Source organism: Pinus tabuliformis, chromosome Q, assembly GCF_031772625.1.
Source record: "Pinus tabuliformis cultivar Carrire ecotype Pingquan chromosome Q, CPIR1, whole genome shotgun sequence".
Taxonomy (NCBI): Eukaryota; Viridiplantae; Streptophyta; class Pinopsida; order Pinales; family Pinaceae; genus Pinus; species Pinus tabuliformis.
In genome coordinates this window covers 136,053,867-136,075,324 of record NC_142296.1, presented here as the reverse complement: position 1 = coordinate 136,075,324, position 21,458 = coordinate 136,053,867, and the positions used below count along the sequence as shown (strand labels likewise).

At 41.6% G+C, this 21,458-nt stretch overlaps 1 protein-coding gene across 6 annotated transcripts in view; it reads right to left on the bottom strand.

Moving 5' to 3' along the window:
* LOC149218630 (MEF2BNB-like protein) overlaps positions 1 to 21,458 on the bottom strand; it is a 319,606-nt gene that overhangs the window by 245,388 nt on the left and 52,760 nt on the right. For 3 of the 6 annotated variants that reach the window (XM_089384101.1, XM_089384099.1, XM_089384100.1), the window contains one exon: positions 14,289 to 14,401. The exons of 1 other annotated variant lie outside the window; for it this stretch is intronic. In XM_089384101.1, the coding sequence (XP_089240227.1) occupies positions 14,289 to 14,381 (93 nt within the window). In that variant the 5' untranslated portion in view covers positions 14,382 to 14,401. Of the gene's footprint in view, positions 1 to 14,288; positions 14,435 to 21,458 lie in introns of all 6 variants that reach the window. 2 more of the 6 variants (XM_089384097.1, XM_089384098.1) reach the window with 1 other exon arrangement.

The window sequence follows — 21,458 nt, the reverse complement described above, 5'->3', positions numbered from 1 at the left end:
ATGATGAAAACTTGACTAAACTGAGAGGGGGGTGAACCATTTTAGCATACTCATGGACATTAATATTATATTCATTAATCTCCTTAACTGAAACATTACATGAGCATCTTAACAAATAATGACCAACATATTGAATATGTGAACAACAAGTAATAAGCAAACCAAACCATCACATGAACACATAATAACAGCACATATTGACACCAGATATATGTGGAAACCCATAAAAGGAGAAAACCACGATTTTATTATTGTTGTGATGCAAAGGCAAACTCCTACTCCTTATTACATCTGATTTTCTATAGGCTCCAACCTACAAGAGGTTGCTACCTCAATTTTCTGCAAGCTACAACATGCAAGGAAGCTCCAACTCCCATATGTTTTATGTAGGCTACAACCCACAAGAGGCTCCTACCTCAACTAGCTCCAACTGGATATTTATCAAGCCACAACTTGAAAGGAAACTACCATCCCTTTATGCAAACAAGAAACAACAATGTGTTGATTTACCTGGTCATAAATTTTTTATGTCTCCCTCTTCATTTCTGCCTGTTCTTCCCTTCAAATCTGCATCACATCAGTTCCATATGTGCCAGGTAACTAATGCATAATAGTTCTAAACTTCTATCAACTCTCTCACATTCTCCCATTCTCTAACCTGTTATGCCTTCCAAAATGACACCTTTTATAGAAATAGATTGTTGGTTGTTTGTATCCCACATAGGAATATGAAGTGAATAGACTTGACTCTTTGCCTTCCACTTATTTGTTTACAAACTCTTCATATCTTGAATATTTAGAGAAAAAATGAATAATCCATCCAATATTAATTTCAGCCATCAAATAACAATATTTGTCCTTAATGCATCACAACAATCTTTGCAACATATTTTCCTTTACCTTGGAGTCCTGCCTTTGCATCACAACAATTAAGTTTAATTAACAGTTTCACATCATAAATTCTTCATTAAACAATCCCTGCAACATTATCCAAGCATCAAGCCATAAACATGCCATCAAGGTATTTGTTGCTCCTTTGTCCCTTGTTGTTCTTGTTCTGCTCCTTTGCTTGTTGTTCCTGTGCTGCTCCTTTGCCTGTTGCTCCTTTGCCATCAATGACAATATTGCCAACAATCTCCCCCTTTGGCATTGATGGCAACTCATTTTGACCTCCTCCTTTTTTTCCTGAAATATATTTCTCCTTGCTGGCCATAACCTCTGCTTGTTTCTCATTACTGCCCATAACCTCTGCTTACCTCCCCTTTGACATCAATGGCAAGGGGTTATAGATGTCTTGTAGCCTTGGTCTGCATAAACAATGTTGACACTATCATTGAATGAATGCCACTGCAAATGGCTTATTAGAGCTCCTCCATATTGAATGAATGCTGCTCCAAAATGAACGCTGCTCTATATGACATATAAACATTGTAAGAGCGGTGCAAAATATTGTTGTGAGAACACTCTGTAAAATATTGCAAAAACACTATTGAGAGAACACTTTGTGTAACCATCCTCAATTATATATTCTGCAAACATAGAAAGAGCACAATGTAGATTCCAATATTCTATTGTCATTTGTTTCAAATGAGTCTCAAGCTTGAGTAACACAGTAGTCCTTTCAAAGACTTGTTTGGCATGAGCAGGCTCAATGAAATTAGCTTCAAGAAAACTTCTATAAGGCTACATCATAAGGACTTCAACAATGTTGCTTCTATAAGTCTTTAAGGGTCTTTAAGAACATGATTTTCCAATCAATTTCAACAAATATCTGCCAAAGGACTGCTCCAAGATCTCCAATGACTACAAAAAATAAAAAATTTAACATATGCTTCAGGTTGGTCTCACGAGGCTGCTTCAGTGGTTTCCAATCTTATTTCAAAGCTCCAGAGATGTCTTCAGGGAATGCTCTAAAAAGTGTCTTCAGAGATGTCTTCAACAATGCTACTTCAACAATGTTTTGAGTCTAAAAAGGTGTTCAAAAAGAAACTCTAATAAAGATTTAAGTCTGCACAAGTGTTCAAGAGGGCATCTCCAACGAAACTTTAAATCTCCACAACGAGGTTGCTCCTATTATAATTTCCAGTCAAGTCTACCACAATTGAGGCTTCACCTCTACTCAGATAGGTTTCTTTGTTAGGTCATAAAGGAATCTTACTTCAAAACAATATGCAAAATAAGCCCTAAACCTTCTCTGATCAGACTTGAAATTTGGTTTTAGTGCAACTTTGGACAGCCACAAAAGAAGGCAACGAGCTATCTCAAAAGTGTTGTAAGAAAGCCAAACAAATTCCTCAAATGACAGCTTCAGGAGGTGTGAAACCTCTCCTCACTTTTTACCTGGCCAAGTTTCTTTTGCAGCAAAATTTCTTCATGAAATCATCCACCAAATGCTTTAACAGAACACAAAAATCATCCACCAAATGATTTAATTACTCAACAAATGGTTTTGAGTTGTATGCCAACAATGCTGGAAACCATACCTTTTCCAAAGTGAATATAACCAACTAAATCATGGCATACACTATGTGGTGGCATTTATTAAAGAAGGATGGTGACTTGAACTCGGGTTTCCATACCTTTTCCAAAGCGAATATAGCCAATCGAAATCATGGCATACAATATGTTGTGGTATTTATTAAGGAACGTTGGTGACTTGAATTCGGTCCAATGGTGGCATAAGTCTATTACCTCATAAATAAATGCAAACCAAGGCGAATATAACCAAGTGTGCCATGAACGTTTGAAACCAAGGCGAATATAACCAAGCTAAAGAAAATTGACATTTAGATTCTATTGAAACCCGTGGCAAGAGAATAAAAAAACTGCAGTCTTCGCTTTGTTAAACGACGTCGTTGGCAGTTAACATCTATTGGCGGGCACCTTCATTCATTAGGCAGCACCAACTGAAAATACATATAAGGCATGAAATAAATATAATAAGGCGCAAAATAATGAGGTTGCTCCAACGAAATATATATAAGGCTGCTCCAACGAAATAATAATGTTGGTCTCCAACAAAATAAGTATAATGTTGGTCTCCAAAATAACGCTGGTCTCCAATGAGAAAATAAGGTTGCTCCAACGAAATAACGTTGGTTTCCAAAATAACGTTGGTCTGCAATGAAATAATAACGCTGGTTCATGAGATCGTCTCAATGGAAAAGCTTCACAGTGAATGTTGTTATAGCCTTCTCATGTGATACACGAAGATTTATGCATTAGATGTGACTTCAAAGTTATCATTAGTTCTTTTTAAATATTATTTTTCTGGTAAGTCTGAGAAAATTCATATCAACCCGAGCCTGGACTGATCAGGGCAAATTCCCACCAACCAATCATAGCCAGACAACAGAATTTAATAAGTAGTCGTGCCAATCAACATTATAAAAGAAAGCGACCGGTCCAGAACCCATGAAGAACATAAATTGTGCTCCCTTAATTTTGACTGTGATAAATATCCCATTCAGAGCCAGACAAAATTTAATATGTAGCTGTGCCAATCAACATTACAATACAAAGAGGCTGGCCGAGAACCCGTGAAGAACATAAACTGTGCTCCCTTAGTTTGACTATGATAAATATCCCATTCTTGCATTATAAAAAACAGTAACTTATGCATCAATTATAAGTTTTTCAAGACATCAGCTCAGAATTATTCTTGGAATCCAAGTTGGAAGCTTCACACCTCCAGAATCTATTTCACAAAGATCGCTTGATATGAATGTCATATCAAATACTATTAAGCTCCTCTTCCATCAGGCACTTGATCGAGGAGCCTATCCCAATATGAAACCATAGCTCATAAGCAACTTCCCAAAGCAAGGAACTCTATCCTAAAGAAAGAAGTTCCCCTCACATTGAATCATCTCGGCCTTTATAGAGTGAATGAAGCTCAGTTTCAGCTATGAAGAGGGACCAAAGTGGATTTCAGCAGTGTGGAGGCCTATAAATCATTACAACACTCTTCTCAGACCATTACACACGCACACGCATTGTTTATCAACGTATATTCATTGCCATCTATAGCCCTGGGGTGATGGGCATGTCATTTTTGGTTGAAAACACACAACACCGAATCTTCAGTGATGTAACATTGTTATTTGCCATCGTTGCCATTTCTGCATGAGTATGAAATTAGGGCACAGAACCATAATTTCAACGCCCAATGTCTATCATCATTTTCTGGCCAAGCTTGTCGTATCTTTTGGTTGGAATATAACGTTCCCTAACATATAAAGTCTGCATGCCATGTAATAGATGATTTGGTAGGTGATGCGTTTTGTCTGCATACATACTTGTAACACTTTATGTTTGTAGCATCTTTGATTACATATAATGTTTTTTCGTTGGCATAGATAAAGTTGGTCCATTGTACACTCTGACATTAACGTTCCACATTTCTGCAACCACTGCCAACGTTGCATATTTAATCTAGTTAATTTTAAGCGCTTTGTAACGGTGAGGTAGTTGTCATTATGCCAATACCAAACAATGTAACGTTTCCATTGTCACACTATCATGACCCTGCTACAGCCTTTGAATACTATCGAACTAATGTAACGTTCTTACACGTTCTCAATTAATGTAATGTTATTTTCCACGATCCTCCTTATTGCTGCTTTTAGGAAACAACCTCCTCTTATGCCTGCAGATGGATGATGGATCGTCGTTGGATGGGATGGATTCAATACACCTTACATGCCCTCACTGAAAATATTTTCAGCCTCATCCCAATTGCACTTTTTTTAAGTGTGTATCTATCAGGGTAGTGTAAGTTATGCTATTAGGAGCATGGCCCTTTGCCCTCATTTGCCTGAGATGTTCCATGGCCTTGTGTATATCACCCAGCTTACAGTATCCATCAATCAAAGTAGTATAAGTAATAGCATTAGGATGAATTCCTTTATCGTTGATTTCATCCAAAATCCGAGCCGCTTCTTCCAAACGTTGTTCTTTGCAAAGTCCATATATCAGCGTATTGAAGGTCACCACATTCGGAACATTGCCCATTTGCAGCATTTCATTGAAAAATTTTAGTGCATCAGAAACCCTTCCATATTTGCAGGAACCAGCCATGGCAGAGCTATACAAGAACACATTTGGAATGCAACCTCATGCCAGCATCTGGTGTAGAATTTATGTGGTTTGATCAATATATCCTTCTTTGACCATGCCTGATATTAATATAGTATATGTGACGACATTGGGAGATAAACCTTCTATCACAATCTCATTGAATATTTCCAAAGCTCTCTTAGGGTCACCAGCTTTGCAAAAACCATGAACTAGCGTAGTATAAGTTCTAATACCCAGCTTAATTTTTTGAATTTTTTTTACCCACCATCTCATCCAGCAACTTGGGGGCTTCTTCAGCATCTCCTTTATCAAAGAATCCTCTTATAAGTGTATTATAAGTGTAGACGTTGGGGGGCCATTTTTGTTCATGCATTTGTTGTAAAATCCCGACAGCCTCCGCTACTCTCTTGACATAACAAAGTGTATTAATGGCGATATTGAAGGTTGTGACTGTGAGAGGAATTCTAGCACAACCCAGTTGTTTGTTTTCTAACATGTTTGGCTTCGATGGATGGCTCTCATTGTTTAGCCTCTCAAATTCAATTTGCACCAACAATTGCCTTCGAAGACGATGAATGTTGAAGTTTCTAAGTTTACTTAGTTAGAAACCCTCCATGCACTCTATCTGATTTATTCCTACCTACATGTTATTTTACTTAACAAGTTATTTACAATGTAAATATTGAAAATAAACACTAGTGCATGCTCAACATATTACAGATCAGCAACTGAAAGAAAAAGAAACAAACACGCCATATGACACCATTATTTTTGGACTAATGTCCCTGGAAAAACCCAATGTGGGAAAACCGGTGCAGCTATCTGAGGGTTTTCTTATTAAGCAATATTAGGGTACAATCTGGGTGCCGTAACTGGCCTACCCAATAGATAATTTCCTTGGCAGTAGTACCTCTCAGTTTCTGACAAATCTCCTGGCTGAAACCCCAAATAATCCTTCTGACAGCTACTCAGCACAAATCTGTCCCAGAAACCCTAGCGTCAGCCTCTCTCTAGACTGCGTCAGCCCCTCTCTGCCTCACGTTGGCCCTACGTCACACCGGATGGGTCTGCGTCAACCTTAGGAGGCCCTGCGTCAGCCTTAGGAGGCCCTGCGTCAGCCCTGTGGCCCTCTGCGTCAGCAACGCTGGCCTCCCTAAGGCTCTGCGCAGCTCCCAGCTGCCTCTGCGTGGCCCTGCGTGAGCCCTGGCTAGCTCTGCATCACTCTCCCCAACTACTGCGCTACTCTCTCAGCACTATCTTTGCCTCTCTGTCTCTCCGTACTCAAATGCCCCTCAGCTGCATCTCCCAATCACTAATTGTATCTCTCTTAGCAAACCCCGCTCTAGAGAATAGAATGACTAATCACTCTGGTCTATTCTCCAAGTGACCCTCAAGCCTCCTCTTATACTTTTCCTGTTGACATATCAACAGCCGAGATTAAGTCCCTAATCAACGGCTAAGATTAGATCTGGCTTGATCCATGTCTTTTGGACCATTCTAACAAAGATTCATATTAATACACATTAATATTTTATTTTCCCTAGGTTTAGACTTAGGGACTCCATTAAAAATATTAATTATTTTAATATCTCCTGAACTGTTTAGAATCTGCCCAAACCCTTTTTGGGTATTGGAGATCTCATGTGCCCCAACCTCTCCACCACATTTCGTAGCTAGAGGACATCCGATGCTACCCCAAATCAACACTCCCTCTTAGCGAGGACTGTGCTCCAGCAATACTCCTCACTGAGTATTACTCTGATCATCCGGCATTGGTACCTGTGTTGATGCTAGGCCTTCCTGCCCAACATCCTCTGCACTGCTGCATCCTGTACTGCTGCCCATGGTTCTGCCACTGCCACCGTTACATCTGTACAACAGCTCCCTCTACATCCGTGCTGCTGGTGGTCCTTTCTCCCATCATCACATCCGCACTGCACCCCCTCTCATCATGTTGCATCGTGCTGCCCATTGCTACACCGCAACTCAGTTACTGAGAAGTAAGTAACTGATCTCCCAATTTGACCTCCCTGTTGGGCTAGAGACACCCACTGATGCTGAAGCTCCCACTGTCGCTCACAAGTGCTCCCTCTCTGACCTCTGCGCTGCTGCAACAACTCCCTACATCTCGCACCGTTGCACACCTCTTTGTGTCATCCTGCACTGGTGCAACACTTTTGTGCCTCTTGCATTGTTGCAGCCTGCTAGCCTCGCGCTGTCTCGAGACTCCTGCACTGTAGTTCTCTCTGCTGCTCCATCCGCATCTGTCTCTGCTCACATCAGCCAGTCCTGCTACTCCTCTTTGGGGCTCCCGTAGCAAGGTCTAATCCAAGAGGTTGGGTACCTCGAGGATCCTGCCCCTCATCGCTTGTAGTCAGCATGACTACAGCTCGATTTCTCCCCACTTCCGCTCAAGTGTTGTGTGTGCACTCATGGCACAGTCATCGTCTGTCAAAACTTCCTTCTCTGCCAGCGCTGTCGCTGCCTTAGTCTCGGAAGATTCTTCCTTGGACACTAGGTCGCATAATGACCCAGCTCCCCACAGTGGAAGCACTTGATCTTGGAGAGATCCTTCTTCTTCCGCTTTTCCTTCTTTCCCTCAGATGCTAGGGTAACATCTTCCTCTTCCTGCTTGACTTTGATCCCCTTCTTGCTGCTACTCGTCTTCGACTGCCGTCTGATCTCTTCCTGGCGAAGAGCTGCCCACACATCTCATCCCAAGGTGGGAGAGTCCCTCTGCCCAGTATACTCTGGACAAATACCTCCCAGTCTTTTGTGACAGCATTCAGGGTTGTCCTTACCATCAGCTCCTGTTCCAGTGTCGCCTCTATAACAATCAACTGATCTCGGATCTCATTCAGTCCTCCGAGGAAGGTGTCAATCTGTTCTCCCTTCTTCATCTGATACATCCTCAACTGATTCTCAAGCAGCATTCTTCTCTGCATAGAAGTATGCTAGTACAACTTCTTAAGAGCCTCCCACATCTCAAATGTCATTTCCTTCTCGGTTATGTGTGGTACTACATGATCCTTGACCCCGTCAAGGATGATGCTCTTGGCCCTCGCCATTGCCTCCTCGTATTTGTCGATAGCTATTACCTTCAAGGCGAAGTTCTTGACAGATTTCTATCAAGTACAGATAAGATTCTGGCCTTCCAAACTGCGAAGTTCGATGCTCCGTCCAGTCTATCCTAGTCTCTTACTCCGTGTAGTGCCATGATGCTCCTCTACTTCCCTCCTGGAAGTTCTCTATTCAACTCCTCTGAGTCTCTACTTCCCGTTTGGAAGTTCTCTTCTAGACTCCCTCTGAGTCCTAATTTCCCTCATGGAAATTCTTCTGTCGCTATCGAGATGCCCCCTACTCTGATCATCTTGTGCAACCGCACCACTGATCTGGGTTCCTCGGTTAGAAACCCTCGGTAGTAACTCCTCTAGCCTTGCCCTGTCAGGTATTGTTCTAACTACAGTACCTCACCAGCTCCATTCTACAATATTCCTGCAGCCTTCTAAACCCCAGCAACTAGAAGGTGAGAGCTCCTTGGCTCTGTTCAATCCCAGCACCAGCAACCCGACCTCCTTAGCCAACTGTGTCAGCCCTCCCAGCTACTGCGTGGCTCTGCGTGAGGCTTCTTTTGCCTTCCTTAGCCTCTGTGCTGCCTCTTCCTGGCTCACCCTTGATGACGCAGGCACTGCGTCACCCTTTCTTGTTGCTGCTTTGCTAGAAACAGCTTCTGTCACCTCGGGATAGTTATTTTCTGCTACTATTGCTCCGCTCGACTGATGTCCTTTAGTCCTCCTGTGATCTGCAATCATGCTCTGATACCATGTCGAAGTTTCTAAGTTTACTTAGTTAGAAACCCTCCATGCACTTTATCTGATTTATTCCTACCTACTTGTTATTTTACTTAACAAGTTATTTACAATGTAAATACTGAAAATAAACACTAATGCATGCTCAACATATTACAGATCAGCAACTAAAAGAAACAGAAACAAACACGCCATATGACACCATTATTTTTGGACTAATGTCCCTGCAAAAACCCAATGTGGGAAAACTAGTGCAGTTATTTGAGGGTTTTCTTATTAAGCAATATCATAGTACAATCTGGGTGTCGTAACTGGCCTACCCAACAGAGAATTTCCTTGGCAGTAGTACCTCTCAGTTTCTGACAAATCTCCTTGCTGAAACCCCAGATAATCCTTCCGGCAGCTACTCTACACCAATCTGCCCCAGAAACCCCAGCATCAGCCTCTCTCTGGACTGCGCCAACCCCTCTCTGCCTCACGCTGGCCCTGCGTCACCCCGGATGGGTCTGCATCAGCCATTTGGCTCTCTGCGTTAGCAACGCTGGCCTCTCTGAGGCTTTGCACAACTCCCGGTTGCATCTGCGTGGCCCTGCGTGAGCCCTGGCTGGCTCTGCGTCACTCTCCCCGGCTACTACGCTGCTCTCCCGGCACTATCTCTGCCTCTCTGTCTCTTTGTATTCAAATGCCCCTCAGCTGCATCTCCCAATCACTAATTCTATCTCTCTTAGCAAACCCCGCTCTAGAGAATAGAATGACTAATCACTCTAGTCTATTCTCCAAGTGACCCTCAAGCCTCCTCTTATACTTTTCCTGTTGACATATCAACGGCCGAGATTAAGTCCCTAATCAACGGCTAAGATTAGATCTAGCTTGATCCATGTCTTTTGGACCATTCTAACACAGATTCATATTAATACACATTAATATTTTATTTTCCCTAAGTCCCTCCATTAAAAATATTAATTATTTTAATATCTACTAATCTATTTAGAATCTGCCCAAACCCTTTCTGGGTATTGGAGATCTCATGTGCCCCACCTCTCCACCAAATTTCGCGGCTAGAGCACATCCGATGCTACCCCAAATCAACAATGAATACTGCGATCTATTAATCTTTTGGAGCATCTTGACGATGCCTCCGTCAATATCGAGGCCAAATCCCGAGCTAGGTTTTGGGTTTTTCTTCTGCCCTTTCCAAGATGGTAATGGCATCCCTTCATCATCTTGGTGTTCCCTCTTCATCTGTTGGACTTTCAATTCAATTATTCCTTGTTTCCCTGTCTTGTGTATGGAGAGGAAACTAGAAGAGTAGAGATGGACAAGCAAGCACGAGTCCCTTCATATCTTTTCTCCAGTATTTATTCACAAAATTATATCAATAGCTCTAGACTTCTTACGATGATTGAATCTGTTAGAGGGTTCAAAATCTCAAGATGTGCTTCATCTCCATATCTAGTGTCTATGAGTTTTCCTATGCCCAAAATTTATTTGCACAGGAAGGAATGAAATTGCCACTTTGCCTACCTGTCTGATGGTTTGGTTCTATGACATCAATCATCAACAGTTTGTCTTTGCAGATTCATCTCTGAGCCATATGCTTTCAACTTTCATCCCTTTCTCGCAACTCAATTTTCCTTCATCTGACTTCATATATCCATTTTCTTTATAAAGCTTTCAGAGAAGTTTTGCAGCTACTGTATTTTGAATATTTTTATGTAATGTTCAACAACTTGTGTAGCAATCACCTTCCTTTTTGTTTTCCTTTTTTTTCAAGATTTTATTGCAGAGACACTTCTTATATTGATTATCTCCTCCAAGATATTTTTGGTGTTGTTGTCTTATGTCCTTTGAGGTTACAAGAGAATCTGCAAATAACACTTGCTCTCTATTTTCAGCTTCTCAATCAAGGCTATTATTAAATGCATAATGCCACAAGTTTGTCCTCATGATATTGCCACTCCCCTTGTGATGATGCTACTCTTCTAACATTGACCAGATGATTTCCATGCTGCTTAGAGCAGCTCCCCCTGAAATTATGATGACTTCATTATGTCATTGAAGTAACACGGTCCTCCTTTTTCTTCCTCTTCCATATTTTGGTAGGTTGCTTTCTATTGTCTACATTTCTTTTTAATTTAGAGTTTGGTCTGCTTTGATTTTCTTCCATCATCTGTTTAGGATTCTTTAGGGTATATGGCAGCCTGCATTCATTGGCTTTGTGTCCAAGGTTGTGACATAGATAGCATCTTATTTGACTAAGGTATGGTTGAGCTGGTGTGCGGATTTTTGTGCCCCTTTTTACATATAGTTTACATTCAACAAGTTTATGTCCAAATTCATTGCACAAATAACAGTAACTGTGGAAATGTTTTGTGTACCTGATGAATGACTGTCTTCTCTGCTTGCTTGCTTGAGAGAGTCATCTCATTTGCTACATATTTTCCTGATTAAACTTGATTTTCTTTGTCTTACATTCTACTGCAATGTGTCCAGGTTCATGGCAAGAAAAACACTTCATATCTTTAAAAGGAGCAAAGAATCTCCTTTGAGATCTTCCAAATTTGCTCAACTTATCTCCAGGGGAAAATGACCATTTCTTCATCTTATTCTTTGGCTCTTGATGTTGCTGCTTGTTTTTGTTTGCTTCTTTACAAATCATGTTGCTGGCCTTTTCTTCTGTAGGTCTTTTTAGCGCTGCTTCATTATTATTTGTGGTTGCCTTTGTTGAGTTCTTCATGGAGGCAAAGTCCTCTTCTAGCTGCTTACACAACCTATTCTTTTCTTCTAACTTAATTCTAGCTGAATCAACCTCAACTTCTAATCTTTTACATTGTAGGTCTCTCTCCTTGAATTTACTGCTCATCACCTCTTCTAGTTTCCTTGCTTCTTCAAGTTGTGCCATCAGGCTGACAATTTCCTCCTTGTACTCATGCTCTCTCTCATCACATATTTGCATGAGTTTCTTCATATCTTTGTTTTCATTCTTCAATCTTTCTATATTAGCCAATGATAAGTCAAGCCTAGCTTGATTTTCATTTGCCTTTTCTTCAAGAGAGTCAGGTACATTCACACAAGTAGAGGTTTCATTTAACTGAACACTTTCCCTTTGACAGGTTTTTCCTCCTTCCTCTTTCTCTTTCCTTTCTCTACATTGTTGTTGCTAGCCTCTTCATACATGAGCTGAAATCTATCCCAGATTTCTTTTGCAAAAGTTAAATCTATTATTGTATCAAGATCCTTATTATGAAGATTGTTATATATAACACATTTTTCCTTAACATTCCATTGTTTTTCTTGCACAGAGGGAGAGTTTTTACAGTAACCTTCGCATACAAGCTTCCATACACCAGGTCCATAAGCTATCAATTCGGTTTTAACCTTATCTCTCCACTCATGAAAGTTTGTTGCACTCAACACAGGTACACTTTGATAGTCCATGACTCAACCAGATCTACCTTCAAGTTGTTAGGCTTATACAAAAGGAACCTGCTCTGATACCAATTGATGAAAACTTGACTAAACTGGGGGGGGGTGAATCAGTTTAGCATACTCATGGACATTAATATTATATTCATTAATCTCCTTAACTGAAACATTACATGAGCAGCTTAACAAATAATGACCAGCATATTGAATATGTGAACAATAAGTAATAAGCAAACCAAACCATCACATGAACACATAATAACAGCACATATTGACACCAGATATATGTGGAAACCCATAAAGGGAGAAAACCACAATTTTATTATTGTTGCGATGCAAAGGAAAACTCCTACTTATTACATCTACTTTTCTGTAGGCTCCAACCTACAAGAGGCTGCTACCTCAATTTTCTGCAAGCTACAACATGCAAGGAAGCTCCAACTCCCATATGTTTTCTGTAGGCTACAACCCACAGGAGGCTCCTACCTCAACCAACTCCAATTGGATATTTATCAAGCCACAACTTGAAAGGAAACTACCATCCCCTGATGCAAACAAGAAACAACAATGTGCTGGTTTACCTGGTCATAAATTTTGTATGTCTCCCTCTTCATTTCTGCTTGTTCTTCCCTTCAAATCTGCATCACATCAGCTCCATATGTGCCAAGTAACTAATGCATAATAGTTCTATCAACTCTCTCACATTCTCCCATTCTCTAACCTCTTATGTCTTCCAAAATCACACTTTTTATAGAAATAGATTGTTGGTTGTTTGTATCCCACATAGGAATATGAAGTGAATAGGCTTGACTCTTTGCCTTCCACTTATTTGTTTACAAACTCTTCATATCTTGAATATTTAGAGAAAAAATGAATAATCCATCCAATATTAATTTCAGCCATATGTAATGATTAAATGCATCAAATAACAATATTTGTCCTTAATGCATCACAACAATATTTGCAACATATTTGCCTTTGCCTTGGAGTCTTGCCTTTGCATCACAACAATTAAGTTTAATTAACAATTTCACATCACAAATTCTTCATTAAACAATCCCTGCAACATTATCCAAGCATCAAGCCATCAACATGCCATCAAGGTATTTGTTGCTCCTTTGTCCCTTGTTGTTCCTGTTCTGCTCCTTTGCTTGTCGTTCCTGTGCTGCTACTTTGCCATCAATGACAAACTTAATCAGGCCTTCTGAATAAGGGTCCTCCTAATAACAGACAAATTATGCTGATGCACCCAGATCGATGAACAAAAGTAGAAGGAAACGTTATATAAATATGAAACTAACAGGCTAATCACCCTAACCAACTGATCTGTCCTATAAAACTAGCAAATCCTGAAACTTTAACAAAAGGAGAAAGTTAATGATACAAGGAACAATAGATGTCGCACAGATCTCAGTACCCAGGTTCCTTGGAAGAAGCGAGCGAATATAACTCTTCCATATGCCTTGCAGCAGCTGGAGATAAGTAAATTATTGTCACAAGATATTTTTAACAGTAACCAGCTTTCCCTTTGGACAGAAAGTTGAAAAGAAGCAGCAAGATTACAGAATTGTGCTGCTAGATTATCAGAAGGTAATATCCCTGCTATATTTAGTGCATTAATTGGCAAGTTTGTGAGATGACAATCCATATATATCAGTCAACCAAGCAGACTGGGACTGAGAACTGTTTATGTCAGCTTATCAGCATTTTCTGGCCATTCCATTTTCATGTAGCCTCTTATAGCCACATCCATATACACTATTAAAGATTTCCCATTTTCAAACAAAGAACTTGTCTCTAGTCCCTTCCACATTCATCGCATTGCTTCCAGGACCATAAGGTAGCAGTACTAAAAATGTAATAAGAATACTTCTAGTAGATAAGATGTTTTTACAGCATACATGTACTCTTTTCATTTTTTATTCATCCTGAAAAACACACAAGTTTTTAAATACTACAAAGAGAAGGGAGCACCTTAATGGACACTAATCTGGGCACTGACTTGTTTACATGCTGTTGAACAAAGAATAGGCCCAATGAAGGTTCATTTGCTGTGAGCTTCATCATCTCAATCAAACTTTCATGCACTGCAATCCCAATGATTATACACGAATGAACGCCTATTCATTTCATTTTGACAAAAAGAAAGAAAATTTAGGCAACACAAATGGTGTACTTGCAGTTGAAGATGGAGCAAGATGACAACAGACTTGGAATGAAGTAAATTTTAAGTCGTAATTTATAGTATGACCATAATGTAATGATTAAAAATAAAAACTCAATGCAGAAAGTGGCCTTGTAGACCTGTCATCTTCTACTAGATAACAACAGATTTCTGAAAACCTATTCAAGTAGAATCACAAAGCGTTTATTTTTACAAGTTTATCTCTATGTTTTATTCAACTACCACCTTTTCAAAGAAAATACGACTAATCAAATTGGTGTGTGCAACTAAACATGTAAAACTGTCTAGAATATTTGAATGAAATATTGAAACAGAATATTGGCAAATTTGTGATATACTCTGCAAAACTCGTTCACCTTACATTTTTTTTCGAAAAAGAAGTCTTATATTTACATATAAATATTTACGAACTGCAAAGCAAAATAAGGAGGGCATACGCAATGAACATCATAACCCATTCTGTAAAGCAACTAAAACAGAAATAAATTATAAAATCAAAATAAGCTAGGGTCTCTACATGATTACATGATGTATTATTTTCTGTGCATTAAGTGCAAGCAGACAGTTCCTCAGCACATCATTCTAGCAGAGTTCAGGGCTCAACCTTTCCGCCTAGAGGTGATTTTCAGGTTAGTGTCGCTCCTACACAGGCTCTAAGGCCTGGCAGACGCGAGGAAGGGTCATGACAGATACCCATATTTAGCATATTGCTCCTCAGAGAACATCGCCCGTATGCAGACAAGCCGATCCAAATGTTGGTACACCGGTGTGACAGAGCTTCTGGAGGCTTCAGGTATCCAGATTGACCATCTCCCTCCCTTTCAGTACTCTCTGAATGCTCCAGGCCACCTCCTCCCCAATCAGTAAGAACTGAATAAAATCATTAAGGAGGATATTTACAGACGATACATTCAGATTACATGGACCAATCCTCCCAATGGGTTGCGTCCAAAAATGGCCTTCTACACGAAGCATTGCCTGGAGATCAGGGATGGGCTCATCATCAGACCCCAGTACACGTTCCAGCCATAGTTTTAAAACTCCGACTCTGACTCCAACTCGGCCGAGGATCAACTCCGACTCCGACTCAGAAACGGTAATGACTCGGCCGGCTCGATTTCAATGACTCGGTCGTTGTAAAAAATGCATTAAATATTTTTTTTTTATAAAAAAACATAATTTTAAAGATTTTAAACATAATTTTAAAGATTTTCATTCATGTTTCCAAACACACAGCATTATAATATAGATGGAAGACAACATATGATCAAAGTAGGCTCATGAACCAATCCATTATATCAAAATGGTACCCAATGGCAATACATAGTCAACTGTCATACATGATCAAAGACTCAAAACAAAAAACACATAACCAAGGAGGCTAGAAATGGCCTCTACAACAAAAGTAAACTGTGACCAGACTCCAGTACTAGTACTACAGCTACTAGTAGCTACTGCAAGAGGAGCCAAGATCATGTCGATCAATCTCTGGATCATCATCAGAGTCAGACAGGGGGCCCCATGGCTCCTCATCATCATCATCATCTCCAACTGCAGCTGTAGAAGTGGTACCACTAGCAGGCTATGCAACTGCAGCAGATGCAAGCTGAGATAGAGTAGATATGCGACTGCGCTTCTGTCGTGGCTGAGCAAAGGAAGCACCTACAACTGGAGTCCTTCCTGGCTGTGAGACTGAGGTTGGTGGATTGGGATCTGCATTCAACTGAACAGCATGTTCAAGTTCAACTGATGTCTCGATATCTAAATCTAAATCAAGATCCTCATCAGGATCAAACTCTGTTGGACGACTCTCCACTACCCAATCTGATGTTGGATCAATGTCTTCCAACACAATGGGATCTGAATCAAGGCTTTTGTTCAACAAATGGTTTCGTCTGAGCCGGAGGTTGTATTGGACATAAACTAGATCATTTAACCGTTTTTGATCCAAACGGTTTCTCTTCTTTGTGTTACTTGGGAGCAGGAGCGAAAACGGGAGCGGGAGCGACATTTTTAGAAGCTCCTGGTTTGGGAGCGAATCCCAGAGGAGTTCGACAACCAATGTCACTAACATCAAGGTACATAGAGGGATTGGTGCTCTTGATTAAATACGAGTTCCATACCCTAATACATGACAAAATTCAATGGAAACATTGCAATCCTCCAATCTTGAAATCCTGAAAAACTGATAAGTATGCTGGATTTTGAATGAAATCTAAAATTCTACTTTCTCCATATGAAATCCAATGAAGCTGAAACCACTCTCAAACATCCTAAGTCATTTCATGGTAATGTTAAAAATTTAAGTAAAAGGATGAAAATGAAGATTAAGGAGAATGTCACTTTTACTTTAAGAATTTAACATTATCATGAAATTTGAATAGCATATCAATAGTAGAGAGCATTTGAGTGTGTTAAATAGGGTTTGGGAGGGGGAAATGGACCCCAAATAACATTTAGCTAATTCATAAAGCACCTTGAAGTCCAAACCAATCAGCAAACCCCTTAAAATTTCATTAAAATAATGTTAAATCGTTGTTTTAGTGGGTTAGGGGCCGCTGTTTGTGACTCGGCCGAGTCAATACGGGAAACGGCCAAGTTGGCCGAGTCAGCCACGAGCTGTTTTTTGTACCAAGTCACTCCGGAGGGCAATGGAACGGACCAACTCAGCCGTTTCCGTTTCGAAACGGCCGTTTTTTAAAACTATGGTTCCAGCATTGGATGCATGCCCTTAGAATCCCCCCTCGGCCAGCTCAAAGTTGGGTCTCACAGACTCCGGGTGGAGACAGATCACCACATCGATAGGGCAGATAGGATTTGCCAGCGCTGTCACTTACAGGAGATAGAGACAGAGACACACTTCATCTTCGGATGCCCTGCTTACTATGAGATTCAAGGTCGTTTCCATTGTCTCTTCAGGTCTTCTCAGACTTTGACCAGCTTCCTCAGATACGTTGACCCGAGATGCCTTGCACTTTATCTCCAGGAGGCCTTCAGATTTCGAGCCCGTTTTCTTCATCCCCCCACCAGACCGGACACCACGCAAAAGATCATGGACTTCTTTAGGGCGCTACCATCAGCGTGGGGCACTAAAAGAACCATTCACTGACCCACAGACACTGAGACCAGATCAGTGCGGTCCCGAGGGGGTCGACCCACCAGACTGCACCAGCGCTCCAGGATTGGATCCACCCCTGGGAGGCGCCCTAGAACCTCCAGGTGACAGCAACGACAGCCCAGTATGCCCACAGAACAACAGACTTTGACAAGCTTCTCTCAGTTTTCTTCTCTCGGCCTCGGATGTTAGGAGTAGGAACAGGATAGGAGACTCCTTCCCCGCCTTTTTCTTCTTCTCCTTCTCTACGTCATCGCAGTGCTTTGTTTCAAAGTCGAGAGCTTCTAGCTTCTACATTTACATTTACTTGGATTATAGATGTATTTTCTGCTTTTTAATTCCACAGGTTGGGCATGTTGTAATCATTGTAACCGACAGTTCCGCTGACCTATTATGGTCATTTGTTGGACATTAATAAAATTATCTTATCTTATCTTATCTCCCTGTCTCTCTCATCACACCTTAACAGAAAAGAAAATAACTTTTATTGATCAAGTTTACATATGATCATTTGGGGGAATTTTACAATAGAGTAAGTCACTAATGCATGACTCATATTCGATGAGGAGTCTTGGTATGGGTGACCTTCCCTAGAAGTCCTGGTTGCTAGGAGTGTTAGAGTCGGTCTGGTCAGCCCTCCGTCAGAGATCAAAGCTCTTTCTGCATTTCAATTTTAGGTGTCCCGCTCCATCCACTCAGCTGCATTTTGCTAGGGACATGTCATGATCTGACGGAGAAAGTCATGCTACTCATTTTCCCTCATGTCTGGCCCCTGCTGGTTCAGGTCTTGATCCATAATCACTGAAATTCATGATAGCCAAGGTCTGGTCATATTACAGTTTCAAAGTCCTTTTTATTGTTGGATCTAGGAAATCATCAATGTGGTTTTTGAAAAAACATGTCCAGAACAAAGTCATGCAGGCCAGAGGGAGATCTTATACAGCTATGGTTCAAGAAAGCATCATCATCACCTAAAGAGACATCGACTCTTCTTCAAAACTCTGTTTTGAAGAAAAGTCAAACAAGGTCAACTATGACAAAATTTTCCAAAAAATCGACAGTTGACATTTTCAGATGCAGTCATGGATTTCAAAGCCAGAGGCCCAGTCACACAGTCCCCACAAAGAAATGCCGAAAATTTTATCATGAGAGCCAAAATTTCAAAGAAAAAGGGAAAAAGCAGAATGTTTTAAAGTCAATAAAAAGTGCAAAACTTGAACATTATAAAGTGGGTTTTCAAAGAAGAAAAAATTGAACCCAACTCTCTCAAAGCCTATATATATTTGTTTTGACCCAAGACTAAGTCATTGTGTTATGAAAAAGCTTGAGAGAGGCATTGTTGAAGAAAAGAGAGCTAAGGAGGAGGAATTCGAGTAAGGAGGGCAGATTTCTAGGTGGCGCGGCGCACACACCAGGGCGCGCAACGCACACGGAGGGCGCGACGCATTGGTAGCCAGCCCACAATGCAAAATCCACAAGGGCGCGACGCACTCAGGGCGCGTGGCGCACTGGGCTTGGCGCGCGACGCACACAGCTAGGTGCCTAAAAAACATTGCAATTCATCTCAAATCTCAGTGAAGTCAGCGAATCAAGAGATTTTCAGAGCATTCATCAGTGTCATTGGATTCAAAGGGCAGCATTAAACTCAGGGTACAAGCAGCAGTGATGGCATCAAAAAATTCATCAAATTATGAGGGGGATACACACACTGACACATCTTTAGAAGAGAGGGCCCATAGGAGACATCACCGGAGTGGCAGACATCTCAGAGACGAGCCCAACACCCTCACAGAGCTACAGGCATGCCCACTTGCCATGTCTTGTTTCCAGCACTTGGCATGTTATGAATTTTGCCAAAGGGTGGCAAATGTCAGAGTACATCATGAGTTGGCCCGCCTTTTTGCACTTCATCTACAGGGAGGCCAATCTGTACTGGTTGGGGTCACTTTCACCTTGACACCGGAGGCTATATCAATGGCAACATGGATACCTAACGTTGGAGAGCAGTGGCATAAGAAGAAGAAAGTGGAGAGGCATCACTATGAGCCTTATATCAAGAACAGCTGCTTGAGCCAGCTCACTAGAGTTTTTCCATTCAGATTTTTGAGGGATGAGTATGCCCCACTCATGAGATTGATCATGAAATATTTCAGTTGCGAGGGGAGGTTTTCTCGCCTTTATGCCTATCACATCCGCTTGCTCATGCACTTCACCAGGGTGAAGATGATGAGCCTCCCATTTTTCATCTGCAACAACATTGAGAAGATGAAAAACTTCATGCAGCGCAAGACCCCACGATAGCAGCTAAACAGTGTCTATCATTTTGCTCTCATCCGGATTTTAGTGGACCATCAGTTGGGATTGCAGGGTATTGATTGGGAGGACTTCATTTCCCGTGATTTCTTCAACGCTCCACCGGTGATATCAGAGGCAGAACATGAGGTGGGAGGTCCTTCACATCAGGCTGAGCATGAGCTGGGAGGTCCTTCACATCAGGCTGAGCATGAGCTGGGAGGTCCTTCACATCAGTTTGAGCCTGAGATGGGAAGTCCTGCACATCAGTTTGAGAGCCATGAGACTGCCACCATGCCAGTTTTCATCACATATCAGAGAGGCTATCCGAAAGGCACCAAACCGTTGTTTGCAGCAACAAAACGAGTGTTATCTCCACCTGGGGTGGAAGGGGCCTCGCTTCCACCATCAGCACCACAGGGGCAGGTTAAGGGCAAGGAGCCAGTGCAGGAGGAAGGGCCATCAGGTGAGCAAGAAACCAAGCTTGTTCTCCTCAAGGATGATGAGCCAGATGCAGAACCCACCAATGAGGAGCTTATAGAGATCATCAAGGAGCAGCAATCAGAGATTGAAGACTTGACCATTGATCTAGAAAGGGCCAAGTGGAACATGAACTACCTGGAGCGGAGAAACAAACAGCTGGAGGACCAACAGACGATCATGGAGCTGCAGAACATCTGTGAGCAGCGCCAAGTTGCTCAAAGAAGAAGGGTTTCGCTCACCTCATTGGAGCAAGAAATCGATGAAGACCGGGAGTCCAACCTTGAGAGAGTCAACATGCATTTGGAGAGGCTGTTGGACAAAGCAAACAGGGAGAAAGACATGCTGAGGCGCATGACCCATCACTACCATGCACGCAACATGAGTTCCAAAGCAAGAATCAGGAGCCTAAAGGCAAAATTGAGCAAAGCGAGAAAAGAGGCAAAAGAGGCAAAGGAGCAAGATCGGCTTCGAATCTTGGCTGAGGCTTCCTTGGCACAGCAAAGCACTTCATAGGGAACCTCCAGCCCAAATTTCAAAAAATTTGGGCAAATTTTGGTCACAGGCAAAATTTTTGGGCACAAAACAGGAAATTTCTCCCTGTGCACTGCGCCACTGGCGCGACACTAAAATTCTAGAGCTCCAATGGAGAAACCGCTTGCATATTTGGATTCAGCATCGAAAAATACGTCTACTGGTGTCCGGGCAAGAAATTTTGACAAGTTTTGGGTCTCCTAAAGGTCAAAAAACACCCAAAAATGGCCTCTCTACCACTTTTGGACACACAGAAAGCAGTCTTGGGAGAATGAAGTTTTGGAGGGGCAAATGAGCTTCAAATTCAGAAATTCTAGTTGGGTTGGAAAGTAGACAGGACAGGCTTTCCAACAAGCCCACTTGGGCACATTTTGGACACCTGCAAGTGCCCCAAAACAGGCTCCAAAGTGGCGCGACGCACAGGGAATTTGGCGCGGCGCACAGGGGAAAAAACGGCCAAATTACTCTCGTTTCGCGAAATTTCAGATCGCGACTTCTCCAAGTGGGCCCGGTCATCTACTCTTCGGTTGTTTGGCAC